The 20,136-nt window shown below is 38.1% G+C and overlaps 1 protein-coding gene across 1 annotated transcript in view; it reads right to left on the reverse strand.

Annotated features, from left to right (window-relative positions):
* The window catches only part of LOC126484071 (WD repeat-containing protein 44), a 158,882-nt gene that overhangs the window by 19,066 nt on the left and 119,680 nt on the right, over positions 1–20,136 (reverse strand). The window contains exon 6 of the mRNA XM_050107443.1: positions 9,111–9,374. Coding sequence (XP_049963400.1) covers positions 9,111–9,374 — 264 coding nt within the window. The remainder of the gene's footprint in view (positions 1–9,110; positions 9,375–20,136) is intronic.

The raw sequence follows: 20,136 nt of genomic DNA on the forward strand, positions 1-20,136 counted from the left end.
CCCTCCAGTCAGATTTCTAGTTGTGACTGCAGAAGACACATGCAAAGCAAAGAAGAACAATAGCAGTTTTAGAATGGCCACTTGGATTGTTAGCAGCTGCAGTGTAACAAACAGAAAAACCTGTAATTTCAAATGGAAATCAAAATACTGGAAACCAACATCCTTGGCTTTACTACATGTTCTGAGTCTTCAAACTGGAGATTTCTGTTCTCAGTGCACAAGCAACCAAAACAATAGTTAGGAAAACAAACAATCTGGGAAGAAAGTTCACAAGAGTCGACAGGAAATGTCAATTCTATTACAGGCAGTAAGACAGACCCACCAACACTGAACCTTGCCAAAATGGGATGTCTTGCATGCCTCAACATTACAGCCAGCCATAGGTCCAACCACCAATGGTGGGGTATCTGTGGAGGGATGAGAAGTACACGTGGTTTCTGAAGAGGAGCAGCAGCCTTTCAAGTAGTTTCAGACACAGACATATGATTTTCCAACATGGCCAAGCATACAACAAAGTTATTGACACAGTTGTATGAGTGTATGAGATAATGACAATGACATCCTTTTGGGTAAAATATTATGGAGATAAAATAGCTCCCCATTTTGATTTCCAGAGGGGGTGGGGGGGAGGGGGTGGGGGGTGTACCGCCAAATAAAATGTTGGTATTAAAAAAAAAAAAAAAAAAAAAAAAAAAAAAAAAAAAAAAAAAAAAAAAGAAAAAAAAAAAACACAACTTGGTAATTTACAAGTCAAAGTGTGAATGTTAGCTCCTGTTACTGGGTAGGTAGGGTAGAGAATTTAAAAAGAGAAATGGATAGGTTGAAGATAGATACAGTGCAAATTAGTGAAATGTGATGGCAGTAAGAACAAAACTTCTGATCAGGTGAGCACAAGGTTGCAAATACAAAATCAAATAGTGGTAATGCAGGAGTAGGTCTAATCATCATCATCATCATCATCATCATCTTGGACAGTTTCCAGCCACTGGCTGGGTCTGTCGGGAACACTAGCCTCTCCATCGTGTTCTGTCTTTCCACCATTCCCCCTCTTCCACCTTCGTCCAGTTCTCTCCTCTTCTCATCACACATTCCTTCACTCCCTTCACCCATCTATCTCTTGGTCTTCCTCTGGGCCTCTTCCCCTCCAGTTGCAGATCAAACATCCTCTTTGGAATTCTTCCCTCATCCATTCTCTTCATGTGTCCATACCACTCCAGTCTTGATTTTTCTATCCTGTCCTGTACTGGTTCCTCCTTTAGTCTTTCCCTCACATACACATTTCGCAATCTGTCTCGTCTTGTTACACTCAATCTGCTCCTCTGGAACTTCATTTCACTAGCCTGTATTCTACTTTTGTCGCTTTTGTGCATTACCCATGTCTCACTTCCGTATGCCAATATGGGGACAAAGTAGGTTCGGTATATAATTCCCTTGGATTTCTGTGGCACCTCCCTGCTCCAAATAAGACCCCCTAATGCATTTGTAGAACTGCCCTGCTTTTCTGCACCTTTCATTTATTTCCATTGCATTTCCCCCCTTACTTTCAATCATGCTTCCCAGGTACTTGAAGTTCTCTACCACTTGTAGTTTTTCCCCTCCACAAGTTATATCCACATTTGGCCTATTCTTCTTCCTTGTTGTGACAATTATTTCACTTTTCTTTGCAGAGAAATGCATTCCATATTGTGCTGCCGTTGCCTCCCATACATCTAACTGCTCTTGCACCTCCTCCCCACAATTTCCCCATAACATCAAGTCATCGGCAAAAAGCACTGCTTTCATTTTATGATCTCCAATTGCATCTGATACTTGCTGTAGGATTTCATCCATAACAATAATAAACAATAAAGGCGAAAGTGCACTTCCCTGTCGCAGCCCATTTTCCAGCTTGAACCATGCAGTACGTTCCCTCCCCACTTTCACACAACTCTCACTTCTCTCATACATTTTTCTAACTTTTCGTGTTATCTCTTCATCTATCCCTTTTGCGTTCAGCACATCCCAGAGCTTGTCCCTACAGATACTGTCATACGCCTTCTCAATATCTAAAAAGGCCATGATTAAGTCCTTCCCGTACTCATAGTGCCTTTCCTGCAGTTGACTACCGCAAATATGAGGTCCGTTGTTGATCTTCCCGGTCTGAAACCAACTGCTCCTCTTGCAGTCTACTTTCAATACTGCTTATTCTCTTCTCCAGGATCTTTTCATAGATTTTTCCACAGTGGCATAGCAGGGTGATTCCTCTGTAGTTCTCACATCTCCTTTTATCCCCTTTCTTGAAGATCGGGACTATAATTCCTTTCTTCCAATCCTCAGGAATTCTGTTCTCCTTCCACACCACCCTCAGCACTCTGTATAGCCACTGGGTTCCTACTTCTCCTGCTGCTCGTATCACATCCACTGTTACTTCGTCCCAACCTGGTGCCTTGCCCCCTTTCATCCTCTTTATGGCTTCTTCCACTTCATTCCAAGTTAGATCATCAATTTCCCCACTATTATAATCATCTGCTGCCTTAGGCTCTCCAGCGCTGTTAGTTACCCGCTTGGCGGCATTCAACAGATCTTCAAAGTACTCCTTCCAAATCTTTTTGAGCTCATGCATTTCCTCCACAACTCTTCCATTATTATCCATGATCCTCAGGCACTCGCTTCTGTCGTTCCTCTTATTTCTTACCATGGTGTTAAGTACTTTTTTGTTCCCTTCACTGTCCTCTTCTAACATTCTTGTCCATTTTTCCATCCACTTCTTCTTCTCCGCCCTTACTCTGGTCTGTGCCGCTTTCTTGCTTTCCTTATATTTTACCCTAGCTTCCTCTGTTCGGGTCTGGAACCATTCTCTGAAGGCTTTGTTCTTTCGAAGTACTGCCTCTTTACATATGTTGTTCCACCATGGGGTTTCCTTACTTCTCCTCTTTGTGCTAGTTCTTCCGCACACAGTCGCAGCTGCCTCAACTAGAGCCCTCTTAAAATCTCCCCATTCTTCTTCTACTGTTCTCTGATCTTCCTTTGGCAGCTTCTTCCTGATCAGTGTCTGGTACTGGGTCCTCCGTTCATCCTCTTTCAGCATCCATGTCTTCAACCTTTTCTCCTGTATATCTGTTGCCCTCCTATCTTTTTTCTCTCTCAGGGTGGCTACCAACAGCCGATGGTCACTGTCTAAGGCCTCAGATGGAATGACCTTAACATCTGTGAGGCTGCTCATCATCTGCCTATCCACTAGTACATAGTCTACTACTGAAGTTTGGGACCAGTCTCCACTGTACCAAGTTATTTTGTGGCTACTTCTCTTCTTGTACAAGGAATTTGCGATTGCCAGCCCATTCCTCTTGCAGAATTCCAGCAACAATTTTCCTTCTCTATTTCGGTTCCCCCAGCCCTCTGGTCCCATTATCTCCTCGAATCCTTTCCTGTCTGTGCCAACATGTGCATTGAGGTCCCCTATCATAATCTGGTTACCTCCATTTAGCTGCTTCTGCATGTCATCTTCAAATTCCTCCTTCTCCTTTTTTGTACACCCCACCTGTGGGGCATATGCTTGGATGATTTCAATGCTTTTTCCTTTCACTCGTACTCTGGCTTTTATCATTCGATCATTGATACCTTCCACCTCCTCCTGCAGACCCTCTCTGACCACTATTGCCACTCCATTTCTTCCCCTCTCATTCCTTATCCAGTCAGTTTACATCCTTTACTTAGTGGTTTTTCACCAACTCCTCTCCACCTAGTCTCAGCAAGTCCCAAGATGTCCAATTTCCTCCTTTCCATCTTTTCTACAATTTCTTCTAACTTCCCAGTTAGAGTCCTTACGTTTAAGGTGCCCAGTCGTAAACCATCTTGTAATCCTTTTCCATTGCTTGGTCGGTTTCCTTTAAATCCGATCCGAGGCATGTTCCCTTTTTAATAGGTCTAATACTGAATAAAAAAAATAGAAATGTGTATAAGTGACTATGAACAGCACAGTAAATGAACAATCATAGACAAGGCAGATCCAAAGCAACACCTATTACAATAGTTCAAGTTTCTATGCCTATTAGCTATGAAGATTATAAAAAGTACTGAAGAATGTATGAGATAAAATAAATTATTCGGATAGTTAAAACGAGATGAAAGTTTGTGATATGGGAATGAAATTTAACTGTAGGAAATGGAAGAGAAGGAAAAATAGCAGAACAACATGACATGTGACCTGGGCGAGTTATCAAGATTTTCAAAGGGAGCATTAGGCAATGATTGACTACAACAGGGGAAATGAAACAATGGGATATTAATGTAGAGCAATGAGAGATGAAATAGTGAAGGCACCAGTGAATCAAATAGGCAAAAAGACAAGGCCCAGTAGAAATCCTTGGAGAACACATGAGATATTGATTTAACTGATGAAATGATAACATATACAAGTGCAACAAATAAAGCTGGTGAAAGGCAATACAGACATCTAGGGAACGAGATTGACAGGAAGTGGAAACGTCTAAGCAGGAATGGCTAGAGGACAAATGCAAGGCTGTAGAAGCCTGAATGACTATGTGAAAGATAGATGCACCAGATGGAAAATTTAAGAAACCTATGGAGGAAACCTATGGAGGAAACCTATGGAGCTTTACTGTATGATTACATGATGATGGCGTCCTCTTGGGTAAAATATTCCGGAGGTAAAATAGTCCCCCATTCGGATCTCCGGGCGGGGACTACTCAAGAGGATGTCGTTATCAGGAGAAAGAAAACTGGCGTTCTACGGATCGGAGCGTGGAATGTCAGATCCCTTAATCGGGCAGGTATGTTAGAAAATTTAAAAAGGGAAATGGATAGGTTGAAGTTAGATATAGTGGGAATTAGTGAAGTTCGGTGGCAGGAGGAACAAGACTTCTGGTCAGGTGACTACAGGGTTATAAACACAAAATCAAATAGGGGTAATGCAGGAGTAGGTTTAATAATGAATAGGAAAATAGGAATGCGGGTAAGCTACTACAAACAGCATAGTGAACGCATTATTGTGGCCAAGATAGATACGAAGCCCACGCCTACTACAGTAGTACAAGTTTATATGCCAACTAGCTCTGCAGATGACGAAGAAATTGAAAAAATGTACGATGAAATAAAAGAAATTATTCAGATTGTGAAGGGAGACGAAAATTTAATAGTCATGGGTGACTGGAATTCGAGTGTAGGAAAAGGGAGAGAAGGAAACATAGTAGGTGAATATGGATTGGGGGACAGAAATGAAAGAGGAAGCCGCCTGGTCGAATTTTGCACAGAGCACAACATAATCATAACTAACACTTGGTTTAAGAATCATGAAAGAAGGTTGTATACATGGAAGAACCCTGGAGATACTAAAAGGTATCAGATAGATTATATAATGGTAAGACAGAGATTTAGGAACCAGGTTTTAAATTGTAAGACATTTCCAGGGGCAGATGTGGACTCTGACCACAATCTATTGGTTATGACCTGTAGATTAAAACTGAAGAAACTGCAAAAAGGTGGGAATTTAAGGAGATGGGACCTGGATAAACTAAAAGAACCAGAGGTTGTACAGAGATTCAGGGAGAGCATAAGGGAGCAATTGACAGGAATGGGGGAAATAAATAAAGTAGAAGAAGAATGGGTAGCTTTGAGGGATGAAGTAGTGAAGGCAGCAGAGGATCAAGTAGGTAAAAAGACGAGGGCTAGTAGAAATCCTTGGGTAACAGAAGAAATATTGAATTTAATTGATCAAAGGAGAAAATATAAAAATGCAGTAAGTGAAACAGGCAAAAAGGAATACAAACGTCTCAAAAATGAGATCCACAGGAAGTGCAAAATGGCTAAGCAGGGATGGCTAGAGGACAAATGTAAGGATGTAGAGGCCTATCTCACTAGGGGTAAGATAGATACCGCCTACAGGAAAATTAAAGAGACCTTTGGAGATAAGAGAACGACTTGTATGAATATCAAGAGCTCAGATGGAAACCCAGTTCTAAGCAAAGAAGGGAAAGCAGAAAGGTGGAAGGAGTATATAGAGGGTCTATACAAGGGCGATATACTTGAGGACAATATTATGGAAATGGAAGAGGATGTAGATGAAGATGAAATGGGAGATATGATACTGCGTGAAGAGTTTGACAGAGCACTGAAAGACCTGAGTTGAAACAAGGCCCCCGGAGTAGACAATATTCCATTGGAACTACTGACGGCCGTGGGAGAGCCAGTCCTGAAAAAACTGTACCATCTGGTGAGCAAGATGTATGAAACAGGAGAAATACCCTCAGACTTCAAGAAGAATATAATAATTCCAATCCCAAAGAAAGCAGGTGTTGACAGATGTGAAAATTACCGAACTATCAGTTTAATAAGTCACAGCTGCAAAATACTAACACGAATTCTTTACAGACGAATGGAAAAACTAGTAGAAGCCAACCTCGGGGAAGATCAGTTTGGATTCCGTAGAAACACTGGAACACGTGAGGCAATACTGACCTTACGACTTATCTTAGAAGAAAGATTAAGGAAAGGCAAACCTACGTTTCTAGCATTTGTAGACTTAGAGAAAGCTTTTGACAATGTTGACTGGAATACTCTCTTTCAAATTCTAAAGGTGGCAGGGTTAAAATACAGGGAGCGAAAGGCTATTTACAATTTGTACAGAAACCAGATGGCAGTTATAAGAGTCGAGGGACATGAAAGGGAAGCAGTGGTTGGGAAGGGAGTAAGACAGGGTTGTAGCCTCTCCCCGATGTTGTTCAATCTGTATATTGAGCAAGCAGTAAAGGAAACAAAAGAAAAATTCGGAGTAGGTATTAAAATTCATGGAGAAGAAATAAAAACTTTGAGGTTCGCCGATGACATTGTAATTCTGTCAGAGACAGCAAAGGACTTGGAAGAGCAGTTGAATGGAATGGACAGTGTCTTGAAAGGAGGATATAAGATGAACATCAACAAAAGCAAAACAAGGATAATGGAATGTAGTCTAATTAAGTCGGGTGATGCTGAGGGAATTAGATTAGGAAATGAGGCACTTAAAGTAGTAAAGGAGTTTTGCTATTTGGGGAGCAAAATAACTGATGATGGTCGAAGTAGAGAGGATATAAAATGTAGGCTGGCAATGGCAAGGAAAGCGTTTCTGAAGAAGAGAAATTTGTTAACATCCAGTATTGATTTAAGTGTCAGGAAGTCATTTCTGAAAGTATTCGTATGGAGTGTAGCCATGTATGGAAGTGAAACATGGACGATAAATAGTTTGGACAAGAAGAGAATAGAAGCTTTCGAAATGTGGTGCTACAGAAGAATGCTGAGGATTAGATGGGTAGATCACATAACTAATGAGGAAGTATTGAATAGGATTGGGGAGAAGAGAAGTTTGTGGCACAACTTGACCAGAAGAAGGGATCGGTTGGTAGGACATGTTCTGAGGCATCAAGGGATCACCAATTTAGTATTAGAGGGCAGCGTGGAGGGTAAAAATCGTAGAGGGAGACCAAGAGATGAATACACTAAGCAGATTCAGAAGGATGTAGGTTGCAGTAGGTACTGGGAGATGAAAAAGCTTGCACAGGATAGAGTAGCATGGAGAGCTGCATCAAACCAGTCTCAGGACTGAAGACCACAACAACAACAACAACAACAACATGGAGGAAAGATAAGTAACGTGTATGAAAAAATAGGAGCTCAGATGGTAAGCCAGTATTAAGTAAGAAGGGAAAGCCGAAAGGAGGAAGGTGGAAGGGATATACAAAAAAGGGCTATACAATGGAAATAAATTCTAATATATTATCATAGAAAGGGAAGAAGTAGTATGGGATGGGGCATGTGACACAGTGAGTTCATCTTTATGAAACAGGATACATAAAGTTTTGCTAGTATGTTCAATCGATACAATACATAGATATTCCACAAATTTCAATTTGGGCCAATTACAGCTCTTACTCTGTGTTAATGATCTATCTGTCATTCTATGTGAATCAACAGGCAGAATTATTCCTTTTCTGCAGATGGAACAAGTTTTATTGTCAAGCTGACCAAAGCAGGTTTCATAAGGAAAATAGTAAACATTGTTTGTACTACAGTTATTAACTTGTACCGCACAAATGCACTCACTTTAAACTTTGAAAAAACTACAGCTTATTCAGTTTGTTAGTGTCAAAAATACCCAGCCTTCTATTTATGCAGGTTAACCACAAAAACAAAGAACACCATAGAAAGTTGTAAGTTCTTGGATTGCATACACTGGAAATAGTGCAGTACACTTGCTAAAACATTTAGGTTCAGCTAATTTTGCCCTAACAATAACTGCCAACTTTGGGGACCTAGAAATCAGTAAGTTATCAGTTTTCGTGTCTTGTCATACACTGATTCACTAATGTATAATTCCCCCCCCTCCCCCCACAAACACACAATTCTGGCACTGCAGAGTCATTAGTTTTCTTTACTCTTTCCATGGTTTGTACTCTAGTTAGGACTTTCCAACTTCATACTTAGTATGAAGCTTTTGCGTTTGATGTATAAACAGAGGCCTCTACACATGTTACAGCAATCAAATTCGAACTTTGGTCTAAATGTGTGTTGCATCTATCTCACGAAACACTGATTACATTTTGAAGTAGGTACTTACATGTTAAATGCAAGTGACATTCTTCACTGCAAATTAAAAACATTAAACAAATGAACATAATACCATGAGCCGCCTAATTTTCAAGTTTTAAAGGATATCTGATCTGCGAAATAACATTGACCGTAAGAAAAACAAGCATCGAGCAAATACTGCTTGACTGCATTAATATTATATAATGGCCATAAAATAAGTATTTACATGAAGAAGAAAGGGGAAGAAAATAGAACAGAGGCATTCAGTGTTGGTCCCAATGCTGAGAATAAATATATTTACTGTTCTGTTCAGATGCCAAATTTGAGGAAATGTTTATTGTAAATTAAGGAATGTTGATAAATAATCCAACTATCCCTCAGAGTAACAGCCACAGTTTTCAACAAGATACAACAAATATAAAATAACAATTATTGTAAATATAATCGCACGTAATCTGTGCCTAAGGGATATGAAAACGATTTCCAATTTATACCTATCATTATAGTGTGAACTCCTATTTGAACTGCTCTTGCAAATTGATGGTGCTTACCAGATCTGAAAGCTGCTTTCCAGAATCGGTGCGAGTGCGCACAATCATATTCAGCTGTGACATTACTCCACGTTCATCACCCGCAGATCTACGCCGTTCACGAGATCCTCGTGGAGTTGCAACATGGCTGGCTTGACGAGATCCAAGAGATCCAGCTGGACTTGGACACGATAGTGTACGTGTGCCAGTTAATTCTGCCTTCAGCTTCTCCAGTCGCTCTTTTTCTTCCTGTGATGGGCCCTCTGCCTTTGCTCGTTCCTCATCCTATTATAAGAGAAAAAAAAAAAAAAAAAAAAAAAAAACAACATCTGTTTTAAATGACAATTTCAAAAGAATCTCCGACATTAAAATAAATTTACATGTTTAAAATGGCATGCTATCATATTTTGTTCAACTATGTGTTTGCACGAAAGATGTACTTATCCCAGAAAAAAATAATAAGAATTGCCTGCAATGTCAGTTCGAGAACTTTGTGTGGAGTATTGTTTAAGCATCTCAGAATATCTATGCCCTCACAATACATATTTCATCATGAAATTGTGGTAAATAATAAAGACCCATTCAAAAGGAACTTTAGCATGAACTTAGCGGATGCACTGCAGTAAAACTGCATTTCAATAACATTTCCTTACCAATCGCATGGAAGGTGCTTACTATTCTGTATGTTTCACTATCATTGCCAAACTAATTTCATTATGTACAAAAATCCTGAAAGTAATTTACAATCTTCTGCTGTACTGAGTGATTTAAAAGCATAACACAGACACCCCCTTTTTCAGGATCCCGTAGCTCTGTCTCAGGTGATCATATACAAAGCAAGAAAATAAAGAAATAAAAAATTACAACAGAAAAAGAGAAATGTAAAGCTTATATCAAGGGCATTAAAAAAAAGAGGAGATAACACTGATAAAGCTATCTAAAGATTTGAGGAAGAAGGAATCTGGTGGTGTTAAGTTTTGGGCTGGCAGTGACACAGAGGATAAATAAATGTAACATAACAATATGCATATAAATAGGTGTAAAAAATTCGCTTCTGTCCAATTATGCTATTGGTGACAAATCCCTGGGAACAGTAACCACTGTAAAATACCTAGGAGTAATAATCCTGAGTGACAAAGAGGAATGACTACCTAAAAAATTGTAAGAAAGGCAGGTTCCCAGCTGAGATTCACACAATGAATCTTAAGAAACATAATCCATTCATGAAAGAAGTTACTTACAAAACAATCGTTGGACTGATTCTTGAGTTTTGCTCATCAGTCTGGGGCTCTTACCAGTTTGGATCAATCGAAGGGACAGATGAGATCCATTGAAGACAGGCATGTATAGTCACAGGATCATTTAGTCAGCTTGAGAATACTAAACAAAATCCCCATGGAAAATGCTACGAGACGGAACAGTCTGCATTTCAAAGGTTTTCTATTGGAAGTCTGAGAGTGTACATTCTGGGAAGAGTCAGGAAACATATTCTGTCAAATCACCACAACAAGAAAATCTGAGAAACGTGAGGTAATAATGACGTTTACCTACAGTCACACTTCTCGTGCCCCATTCACGAATGGAACAAAGAAGGGAAAAACAGATGGTACCAGCTACACACCATAAAGTTGCCTACAGCCTATAGATGGAGATGTCCTGTTTACAGTAATGTAACTGGAGACAAACACTAATTTGGATTTGGAAGAAAATTAGCCTCCACCTTTGTAGTGGAACTACTCCAGCATTTGCCTTAAGTCTGTGGGTTTCAGCTGCTAAACTTGGCAGAGCTGGACAGAGAAACCCAACTAGTTGATGTAACTCATTTATTTGTATCACAAACACACTACAAGCAAGTATAGCACAAGACGTTATCTTTGTGAATTTCTAGACGAATGTATCTTCTGAAGCCATCTCTCAAAATATGAGTTTGAAATGTACTCGGCACTTTGGGTTTGAACTGATCTTAGAATTTATTTAGATGATTCACATTACTCATTTATTTTGTGAATATTATCCAAACAAGAAAATCTGATGAGATTTTAAGAAAAAAATGGAATATATACAAGTATAATAAGGATAGGGAGGTGCTTATTTGGAATAGTATTACATATGTCATGTTCCCTTGGCATTAATAATGGTGTACATAAAGTCACCAATATGTTACAAAACCTTCACTGAAGAAAAAGATGGGGAAGGCTGAGGTCTGCAAGAGGATGGAAAGAGGAGGAAGATACAAAAATTTGAGGTTTACATATGAAAGGAGGATGGGAGATATCATTAAGAAAACACGTATGACAGGAACAAGAAATTGTGTTTTCTGTAGATTCTTTTCATTATTCAAGCTTATTGAAATGTTTGTAAGAAACACTTTTAAATAACAATGAGGGGTGATGTGACCAGCAATCCAGTGTTTTAAAGTATTCATGAGAAGTAGAATACCTTTGAGTACAAATGTCTTAAATTAATTCCATTAGAGGTTTCAATCATTATGATGATCAGCAGATTGATCTAAAAAAGAAAGGAAGTGCATGTTTATGAGTGGCTTTATGAGATTTACAACAGTAAAAGTAGCGGCTGACAAATAACATACCTGCACTTTATACTTAGTAGGAGCAAATAAAAGTTTTAGCTGTAACTGACTTTGTCACAAGATATAAAAATTTGATATAGCTCTGATGAACACTCACGTGACATTCCCATCCATAGCTATGAGGAGACAGGTATGTTATTTATCAGACAGCTCTTAGGTTATGTAAATCAGCACTACCACTTATATACTTATACTGCTGTAATTTATTATAATACTCTTACCCATAAATATGTACATCTATTTTTTAAGATCAAACTGATGATGACTGCAATTGATAATTGAATTAAATAAAAAAACTGAGATCAATTATTGTTCTAGTTTCTATGCGTACTTAAACATGTCACCCTCATCATCATCATCTAAAAGTGTTTTCTCTAACGGATGGGTATATCTGCATCATACAGCTCCTTTCCAGTAATGTAACTGTCCCATTTTCATATCACATTTCCTGGTCAAATAAAGGTAAATAATTAATTGTTTCACAAGCAGACTATGAAAACTGGTGTAGTAATTACAGAACAATGACAAAACAATTCAGACATGTTGTCTTCTTTGTTTTTTTGGCCATTCCTGTACATAGGGAAAGCTTCTATAAAATACTTAAAAAGACTAACTGAGTTATGAGAAAATTGTGTTACAGCAACAAGGATCTTAAAGAAACTGAATGGTAATGTACATTCTTGCCTATTAATTTTTGCAGGATTATGCCTAATTCTTTCCTTCTCCCATTACTGAAATAATAATAATAATAATAATAATAATAATAATAATAATAATAATAATAATAAACTGGAAAGGAACTGGCTTGTGTACAGCTTTCGATCAGCACACAGATGTCTGCAATAACTTCAGCAGATAAAACTCATGACAGATTCAAACTGCAAACAAGACGGGGACTTCTGCTGCACATACTGTAGTTGGCATTAGTGATTTCTTTGTTATTTACAATTACAGCCTATTATCTGGGTTAATTAGATAACTCACTCAACCAAAATATTTGTGTTTAAAAATTATGGAAAACAATTACTAATACGCTACATATTAGTACAGCAAAAAAAGACCCACCACCCCATCCTTTTACAGATCAGTACTAAACAAAAGTACAAAACAAATAATCACAATAAAGAATGGGGGAAAATTATTTATTAGGGTAATCAAATCCTTGGAGAAATAATATATCTGAACTATTGAAGGTTCTTTTCTGCAACTGAATCTGTTCTGAAACCACTGTGATCAACAGCGATTGTTTGCTGAATTCTAGGAGAACATATCAGCAATTCTGCCTTAAAAGCCACAATAATGTGCTGACACAAAAAAGGAGATGCACTGCCTTTCACAGTTTCCTTCAGTTGTCACTGACTTCAGTTACCTCTTCTTTGTCTGTGCAGAATATTGACTGGCATGTGTTATTTAACATATCTACACTTATGCCACATTTCGATTCTTTCTTCTTGGATCATGCTGTTGCAGTAGAGGTTTCAGTTTCTCTCTTTGTTTTAATAATTTAACTGCCTCAATACAAATACAAGATACTCCTCTAGAAGGGATTCTAATGATAAGCATAAACAATGCCATTTCTCCATAAACACCCTCTGTCACTACTTGAGCTTTTAAATATGTGTCAGGCAGCAAAGGCCTTCCTGGGCAATTAAACAGATCTCATTTCTTCACAGTTACCCTTCTTGGACCTGTATTCTGTCTTTATGTGGACCTTTACCATGGTGTCCTAGGTTTCCCTTTCAGTAAGGATACAGCATATGTGATACTATCATCATTTAATGTCATTCCACACCCAACCTTATAGCCTTTCACAAAACCTGTCACTGTCATACTAACTAGACTGATGTTCATGTTTGAAATTGTCCTGACTCTTTACTCATAGAATGGCAGATTATAGGGCCTACACTGAGTTCCACAATAGATGTCATACACAAAAGACTTAGTCTATTATACGTGAATAATATCACTGAATTGAAAATTACACAGAAACCATGATACAACTCATCTTTTCATTTAATACTTACAGTGCTTGTGGTTAGTACAGAGATAAGTAATTACTGATACTTTCGTAATGGTGACCTTAAATATACACTGGAGCCATGTATTTCAGATTCTTTGGCCAACAGCTGTTTGATAACAAAATAGTCCATGGGTGTGTCCAACGTTCACAATGATCAATCCTGTCACTATCATCAGGTGCACTGAACAGTTGGTAGTACACTTGTGAATTATTTTATCACCAAATCTGCTGAGAGAAACTGAAGAACCACAGCAGTTGGACTGATAAGCTAACATGTCACCAGCATGAGTGGCACCCATTCTAAAAGAATTATTCTTTTTTTCACCATGAGCAATGGAGGAAATTTCTTTGAGAATACCAGTAACTCTTGCTAGGAAAATGTCAGATTATCAAACAATCAACCTAAAAAATGCATCCATCCAACACTTCAACACCACAACAGTTTTGTCACTGTAAGGGCCTTGTTTTGTACTACTTTTGGTGCCATAGGACATTATCTTTTGGTGATTATGTGTGCAGTTACTGGCATTCTGGGGAAGTTTCCTCCTTAGTATACAGTCCTCAGAGACAACACATCAAAGTTCAGCCCTTCTGTCCCCTTTTGAACATCATGCAATATGCTGGCACTTTTCATCGCTTTAAGCTTTCCTATTCTGATCTGTCCTTCTTCCATTATGGACAGGTATATATTAAACAATCTAGCCATAGACATACATAATCCTATAAATCATCACGAAGTGCTTGGATAATGTACCAGAGGAATATAATTAATTTCTTCTGGCAGAAAGTTATTTCAAAAGGCTTTCCAGGTGATTCACATCTGTGTATAGTCAATTGTTTACGTTGAGATCAATTCTATGTATAAATCAACTATACGAAAATTAATATACTCGCTTTAGTAGATACCTGGTACATACTGCTCACTTTTTGGCAGAAATTTCTTGCTCTCCTGGTGTTTCTTCTTCTCGTGGGTGATTTCTATATACACACATTCAGGCCAGCCATTAATATTAGGTTTGAGTATTAATTATTATGAAGATTAGTAACTTCAGAACTGCAAATATGTTGCTACCACAGATAAGATTCTCATTGCTGTACTGTATTTACAAGTCACTGACATTGTGTATGAGCAGTTAAGTGCTTTTGCACTCAGGTGCAAAACAGTCTTTTTGAGGCAATGTATGGACATAACTACTTTTAGAGAAGGGAGAGATGTTAGTACACTTATGGGACAATTATTTCAAGGCAATAATGAGAAAGAGATGTTCTTTGTCAATTATTCCACACAAGTGTGGCTGTACTTGTCAGTTATTATCTACACATAATATAAGTTCAAGCCCCCCCACCGTTTTTGTGTCTGTACGTGGAGACTAGTCTCGAGAACTACTGTAGGGATTTTGATATGGTTTTCACTGGTAGGCTGGCTGATTAATGAGAAAGGTTTGTATATATATTTTATTGGCACTACACCAGCTAAGCCACCAGACCACAGGTACTTAGTGCTGCCTGTGCAAAGCCAGGGCAGCTCACTAGTCTGGATAACTCCACTAGAGATCCAGTAATCTATTTGGTCATATACATCCTTCCTATTTAAATGATTGATAATTTATAATGGTACAATTTGAAAGCCAAATAGTATGATGATTTTACAATTACCTTCAGTGGTGCCTTCCCTTGTAACAAGTTCTTACGATTTGACCAATGCCAAAGCTCCTCACATTATCTGAATACTCATTTCGTTTTGATGTAAATACAGAATATAAGTGAAATCAATGTTAAGTGCTGTGCAGTTATTACGATTTATCATACAATGGTAAGACACACCAATTAACACATTCAAGCAGAAGGCATATATAGTTAATATTTTATTTGTATCAGTATCACCTCCACCACCATGGTATGTTGTAAACAGTTATCTTTTACACTTAGTGTGTGGCAAACATCTTTCATCACTTTATATTTTGTCTAGATCAACAATTTTATTTCTATTTCTTTAGTGATCTTTTCAACCTAGCAAGATTTGGGCCATCAGGCCATCTCTTACATCTAACAACACATTCTACATATTTTACATAGTATATAATGCAATAAGCATGTTATACTAAATTTAGAAAATAAAAGTTACGAAAGTATAGATAAAAAAATAAAGTAAGGTAGGTTTTTAAATATGAGTGCTAGCAGCATGGGCCCTGGAGAAAGCGATGGACAAGGGAAGGAAAAATGAATGTAACAACACACAGTTAAAGAATGTATGGGAGGAGAAGGTGGTGTGACTCAGAGAAAGGAAATGGGAAAGAAGCATAACTATGAGAAGGTCGTATCATCAGCTTTACTATCTGACAGAGGGGAAGGTGGCCATATATATTACATTTGAGGAAGCTCTATGAGGATTGCAGAAGGAAGTGCTGCAACTTCTTAAAAGTTGCAGGCACTGAACTGTGCCAAAAGTACAGGGCTGTTTGTTCCAGAGGCGGACAGCAGTGACAGCAAAGTAGTTTGTAGATGTTTTTGTTTCACAAATGGACACAGCTAGTAAGAGGGATCAGACCTTGTGCTTATATTATGATGCCGTGAAAGATGCTAAAACTCTGAAGCGAAGTACACGGGTACTTGCAGACTGAAGAGCCAGTAAAGTAGTCTAGCGTGTGGTAGTCACGCAACTTGTCTGGCTGCAACCACTCTACTTGGACATATAGAGCACTGACATAGTCATATTGAGGAATGTTGCAGGTGTAACAATATAATGAAAAGAATAGTTGCTACTCACCATAAAGCGGAGATGCCGAGTCGCAAAAGGCACAACAGAAAGACTGTCAGAAAGTTAGATTTCAGCCAGCAAGGCCTTTGTCAAAAATACACAAAAAAACATTCATGCACATGTAACTCACAACATTTCCATTATATCATTGCATTCCATCGTGGATTTGTTTAATGTTACAGATGCAATGCACACAAGCATTCATGGTTGGCTCTAATCGTCTTGCATTTTTGCTGCTCGTACCATGTTGAATTACAGAACATTAGTGAAGGTTTTGTAGAATGAGTGACTGCACTAGTTTCCATTTCACATCCTGTGAAAATGTGTTCTGAAACTTTTTGAGAGTATACAGGCAAGCAGAAGTCTTCGACACATTCTCTGCCCAGTTTAAATGCTCATCCAAAGTTACACTCAAGTTCATCACTGTTTTCTGATATGGCGCTGGGATGCCATCAAGTTGAATGGGAGGCAGCTGATTGCGGAATTCTGAACTTATTAATTTCTGATGGGATACTGGGATGAATCGTAAGACAGTGTGCCACACTTCCATTTATCAAGTGCAGCATAGACCTGTGCTCTTGATCAGAGTGTCTATTTTCCACTATCCTGTATGAAACACTCAATTAATATTTTACCTAATAAAGCTATAAGCAGCCGACCAGTTTCAATGGATAAAGAAATTCTTTACTTAGGTTTCGACAAATATAAATTTGTCTTCTTCAGAAGGTAACAATTTTACATTAGTAAGCTCTAATGTACCATCGCCGTTTTTACAATTGTCGGCATACATCCATGTGTCAAAAATAAAATATAGCCCTAGAATTATGGTTTGTCACGTTAATATAAAATTTACATGAAACCGTTGCTGTTGTGCAGCTATGTTTAAAATATTAATATTTTACCATCACGATTCCCTTTCATTTATGCCCTAAATAAAGGTCTATCTTAGCCCTATCCTCCTGAAATACTCGCGAGTAAAATGTTGCAAAATGTACAAACATCACACCACAGACACTAAGATAAGCTGTCTGAACTCAAGTGTCTGCGGATACAGGTGGACTTAGGTGGGCAAACAGGTCATGCACAGGCAGTAAGGGAGCCTGGTTGCAGTCTACATGATAGTATGCCTTAGCTGAGTGCCTGCGAACATGTGTGTCGCATATATGCAAAACAAGATGTGCAAAATGACTACTTGGTGAATGTCTACCCAAGCTGCACCAGCGAAAATGCAAGTAGAAAGGTTGTCACAGGTGTCCGGGCCCACTGGGGCAGAGGTGGAACAGCCTGAATTAGACGATGCCACTTTCCGATGACTGGTAATACTGAAATGCTCTCTTGCTACCACAGTCACAGAAATTCACAAATATTAATAATTAAGTATTAATGTGGATCACCAACATGAGTTCAACATATGTCAGTCTTTTCCACAAATTAACAAAATTAGAAAAAGGATAGATTGCTAATCACTATAAAGATGGCATACTGAGCTGCAAACAGTCACAATAAAAAGATTTACACATTGAGCATTAGGTCAATGCTTTCTTCAGAAAAAAAAATAAATAAATAAAAACCACACACAACACAACACAACACAACACACACACACACACACACACACACACACACACACACACACACACACACACAAAATCACATGTACAAATGATCACTACCTCCGGCTGCTCCTCCTAGAATGCATTATCAAGCACAAGCAGGAGTATGGATGGGGGCAAGGAAGGGGGTGGATAGCAGGGTATGGATGAGGGGAGAGCACTCAGCACTACTTGGTGAAGTGCGCATGGACTAGGTGGCAGTATAAAGCTGCCAGGCACACTGTTGAGGTGCTGCCTTGTACTGTCATCTGTGCCGCTTTCTCACCCCACTATGAGTTGCTGCTTCTGCTGTATGTGAAACAGTTGCATTCCAGCCATAGATAGCGGTCATTTGTGCGTGAAGTATGCTTGCTTGTGTGTGTGTGTGTGTGTGTGTGTGTGTGTGTGTGTGTGTGTGTGTCACCTTTACAGTGAGTAGCCATCTATCCTTTACCTAATACGCAGTGGTTATCACACTGAACTCGCATTCGGGAGGACGACGGTTCAATCCCGTCTCCAGCCATCCTGATTTAGGTTTTCCGTGATTTCCCTAAATCATTTCAGGCAAATGCTGGGATGGTTCCTTTGAAAGGGCACGGCTGATTTCCTTCCCCATCCTTCCCTAACCCGAGCTTGCGCTCCGTCTCTAATGACCTCGTTGTCGACGGGACGTTAAACACTAACCTCCTCCACCTCCTTTACCTTATATTGTTGACATTACATTTGGAAGCCATTTCCTTTGTCACCATGAAATGCGTTTTTACATCACACAACACTGATTTGATTCAAATTTAACCATAACTTTAACTGAAGTACTACAGACACTTATTTATGGATATTCACTTCATCTTCTTTCAACTTTTCACAGAGCTCTGCTTCATCTTCCTTTTGACTTATAATGAGCTCCTGAATAGCAATGTTTTTACACTGTAAATCATTTCACTGCTTTAATTCTACTGTTCTTTTAGTAATCCATATTTCTGCAAACATTCTGTGATTAAGGTACTTTTTTACTGTCCACTGTATCTCGACAAATATAAAATTCCATCAATAACATCTTACATACACTTGTGCATGTTTTACTATGGGTTAGGATATTCAAAAATCTGTTAATGTAAAGCATTGTATAATAAATAAGGAGCTAGATGAAATGTATTCCTCAAGGAATAATTAAAATAGAAAATGAAACAGTATTTGTCGGTATATCAGAAATACGTAAATAAATAAATAAAAACTGAATACAATGTGATGTCATAAAATCGTCTTGTAAACATAAAAATGCAATTACTTAAAATAAAAATAACCTTTTGCCAGTAGGAATGAGATAATACAATGGCTAAACAAATCATATTCTTTTGCATCCTGCCTTTTTTTTTCCTTTTTGTTTACCATCTCTGATCAAGTAACAAATTTCATTCTTCTTCTTCCTTTGTTTTTCCATGCTGTCTTTGATTGCTTATTTCTTGTGCTTTCAAAGATGTCTAAATTTAGCATCTTGTTTTTAAAACAATTTTTATTACTTCTAGTTCTTTTCTTATTTCTGTAATCCATGCTATTGTTAATCCGTTTTACCAGAAATACAGGAATATTTGTTTTATTAGCCTGTTCTCATTCATTCAGTACAGGCGTCCAAAGATGATTAAATTTTTTTGCTTTGCCATTACTTTTGATATTTTCTCCATGTTTTGCAGATCTCCTCATTACTTCTCGTCTTCCAACCATCTGAAGTTGGTACTGTACCCATTATTATTCTAATAATTCGTCTTTCAAGTATATCTATTCTGTCCAGCTTACAGTTCATCATTAAGCAGTCACATCTAAATATCTGGTCTTACCACTGTGGTACTGCGTTTTAGTTTTGTTTTGCTAAATGTGCATTTCTTGCCTATGTTATCTCTCAAATCATATGCCCTTTCCATTTTACTAACTACTACATCTATTGCAAATTTTTCTAATTTATTCTTCTATATAGTTTATGTAATATATTTACATTTACTAACTCATTAATTTTAAACATTTGTGTTATGAATTTTAATGCTTTTTTATATTAGGCATAATTTTATTATTTCCTTTCCTATTTTATTTTT

Source organism: Schistocerca serialis, chromosome 1, assembly GCF_023864345.2.
Source record: "Schistocerca serialis cubense isolate TAMUIC-IGC-003099 chromosome 1, iqSchSeri2.2, whole genome shotgun sequence".
Lineage (NCBI taxonomy): Eukaryota > Metazoa > Arthropoda > Insecta > Orthoptera > Acrididae > Schistocerca > Schistocerca serialis.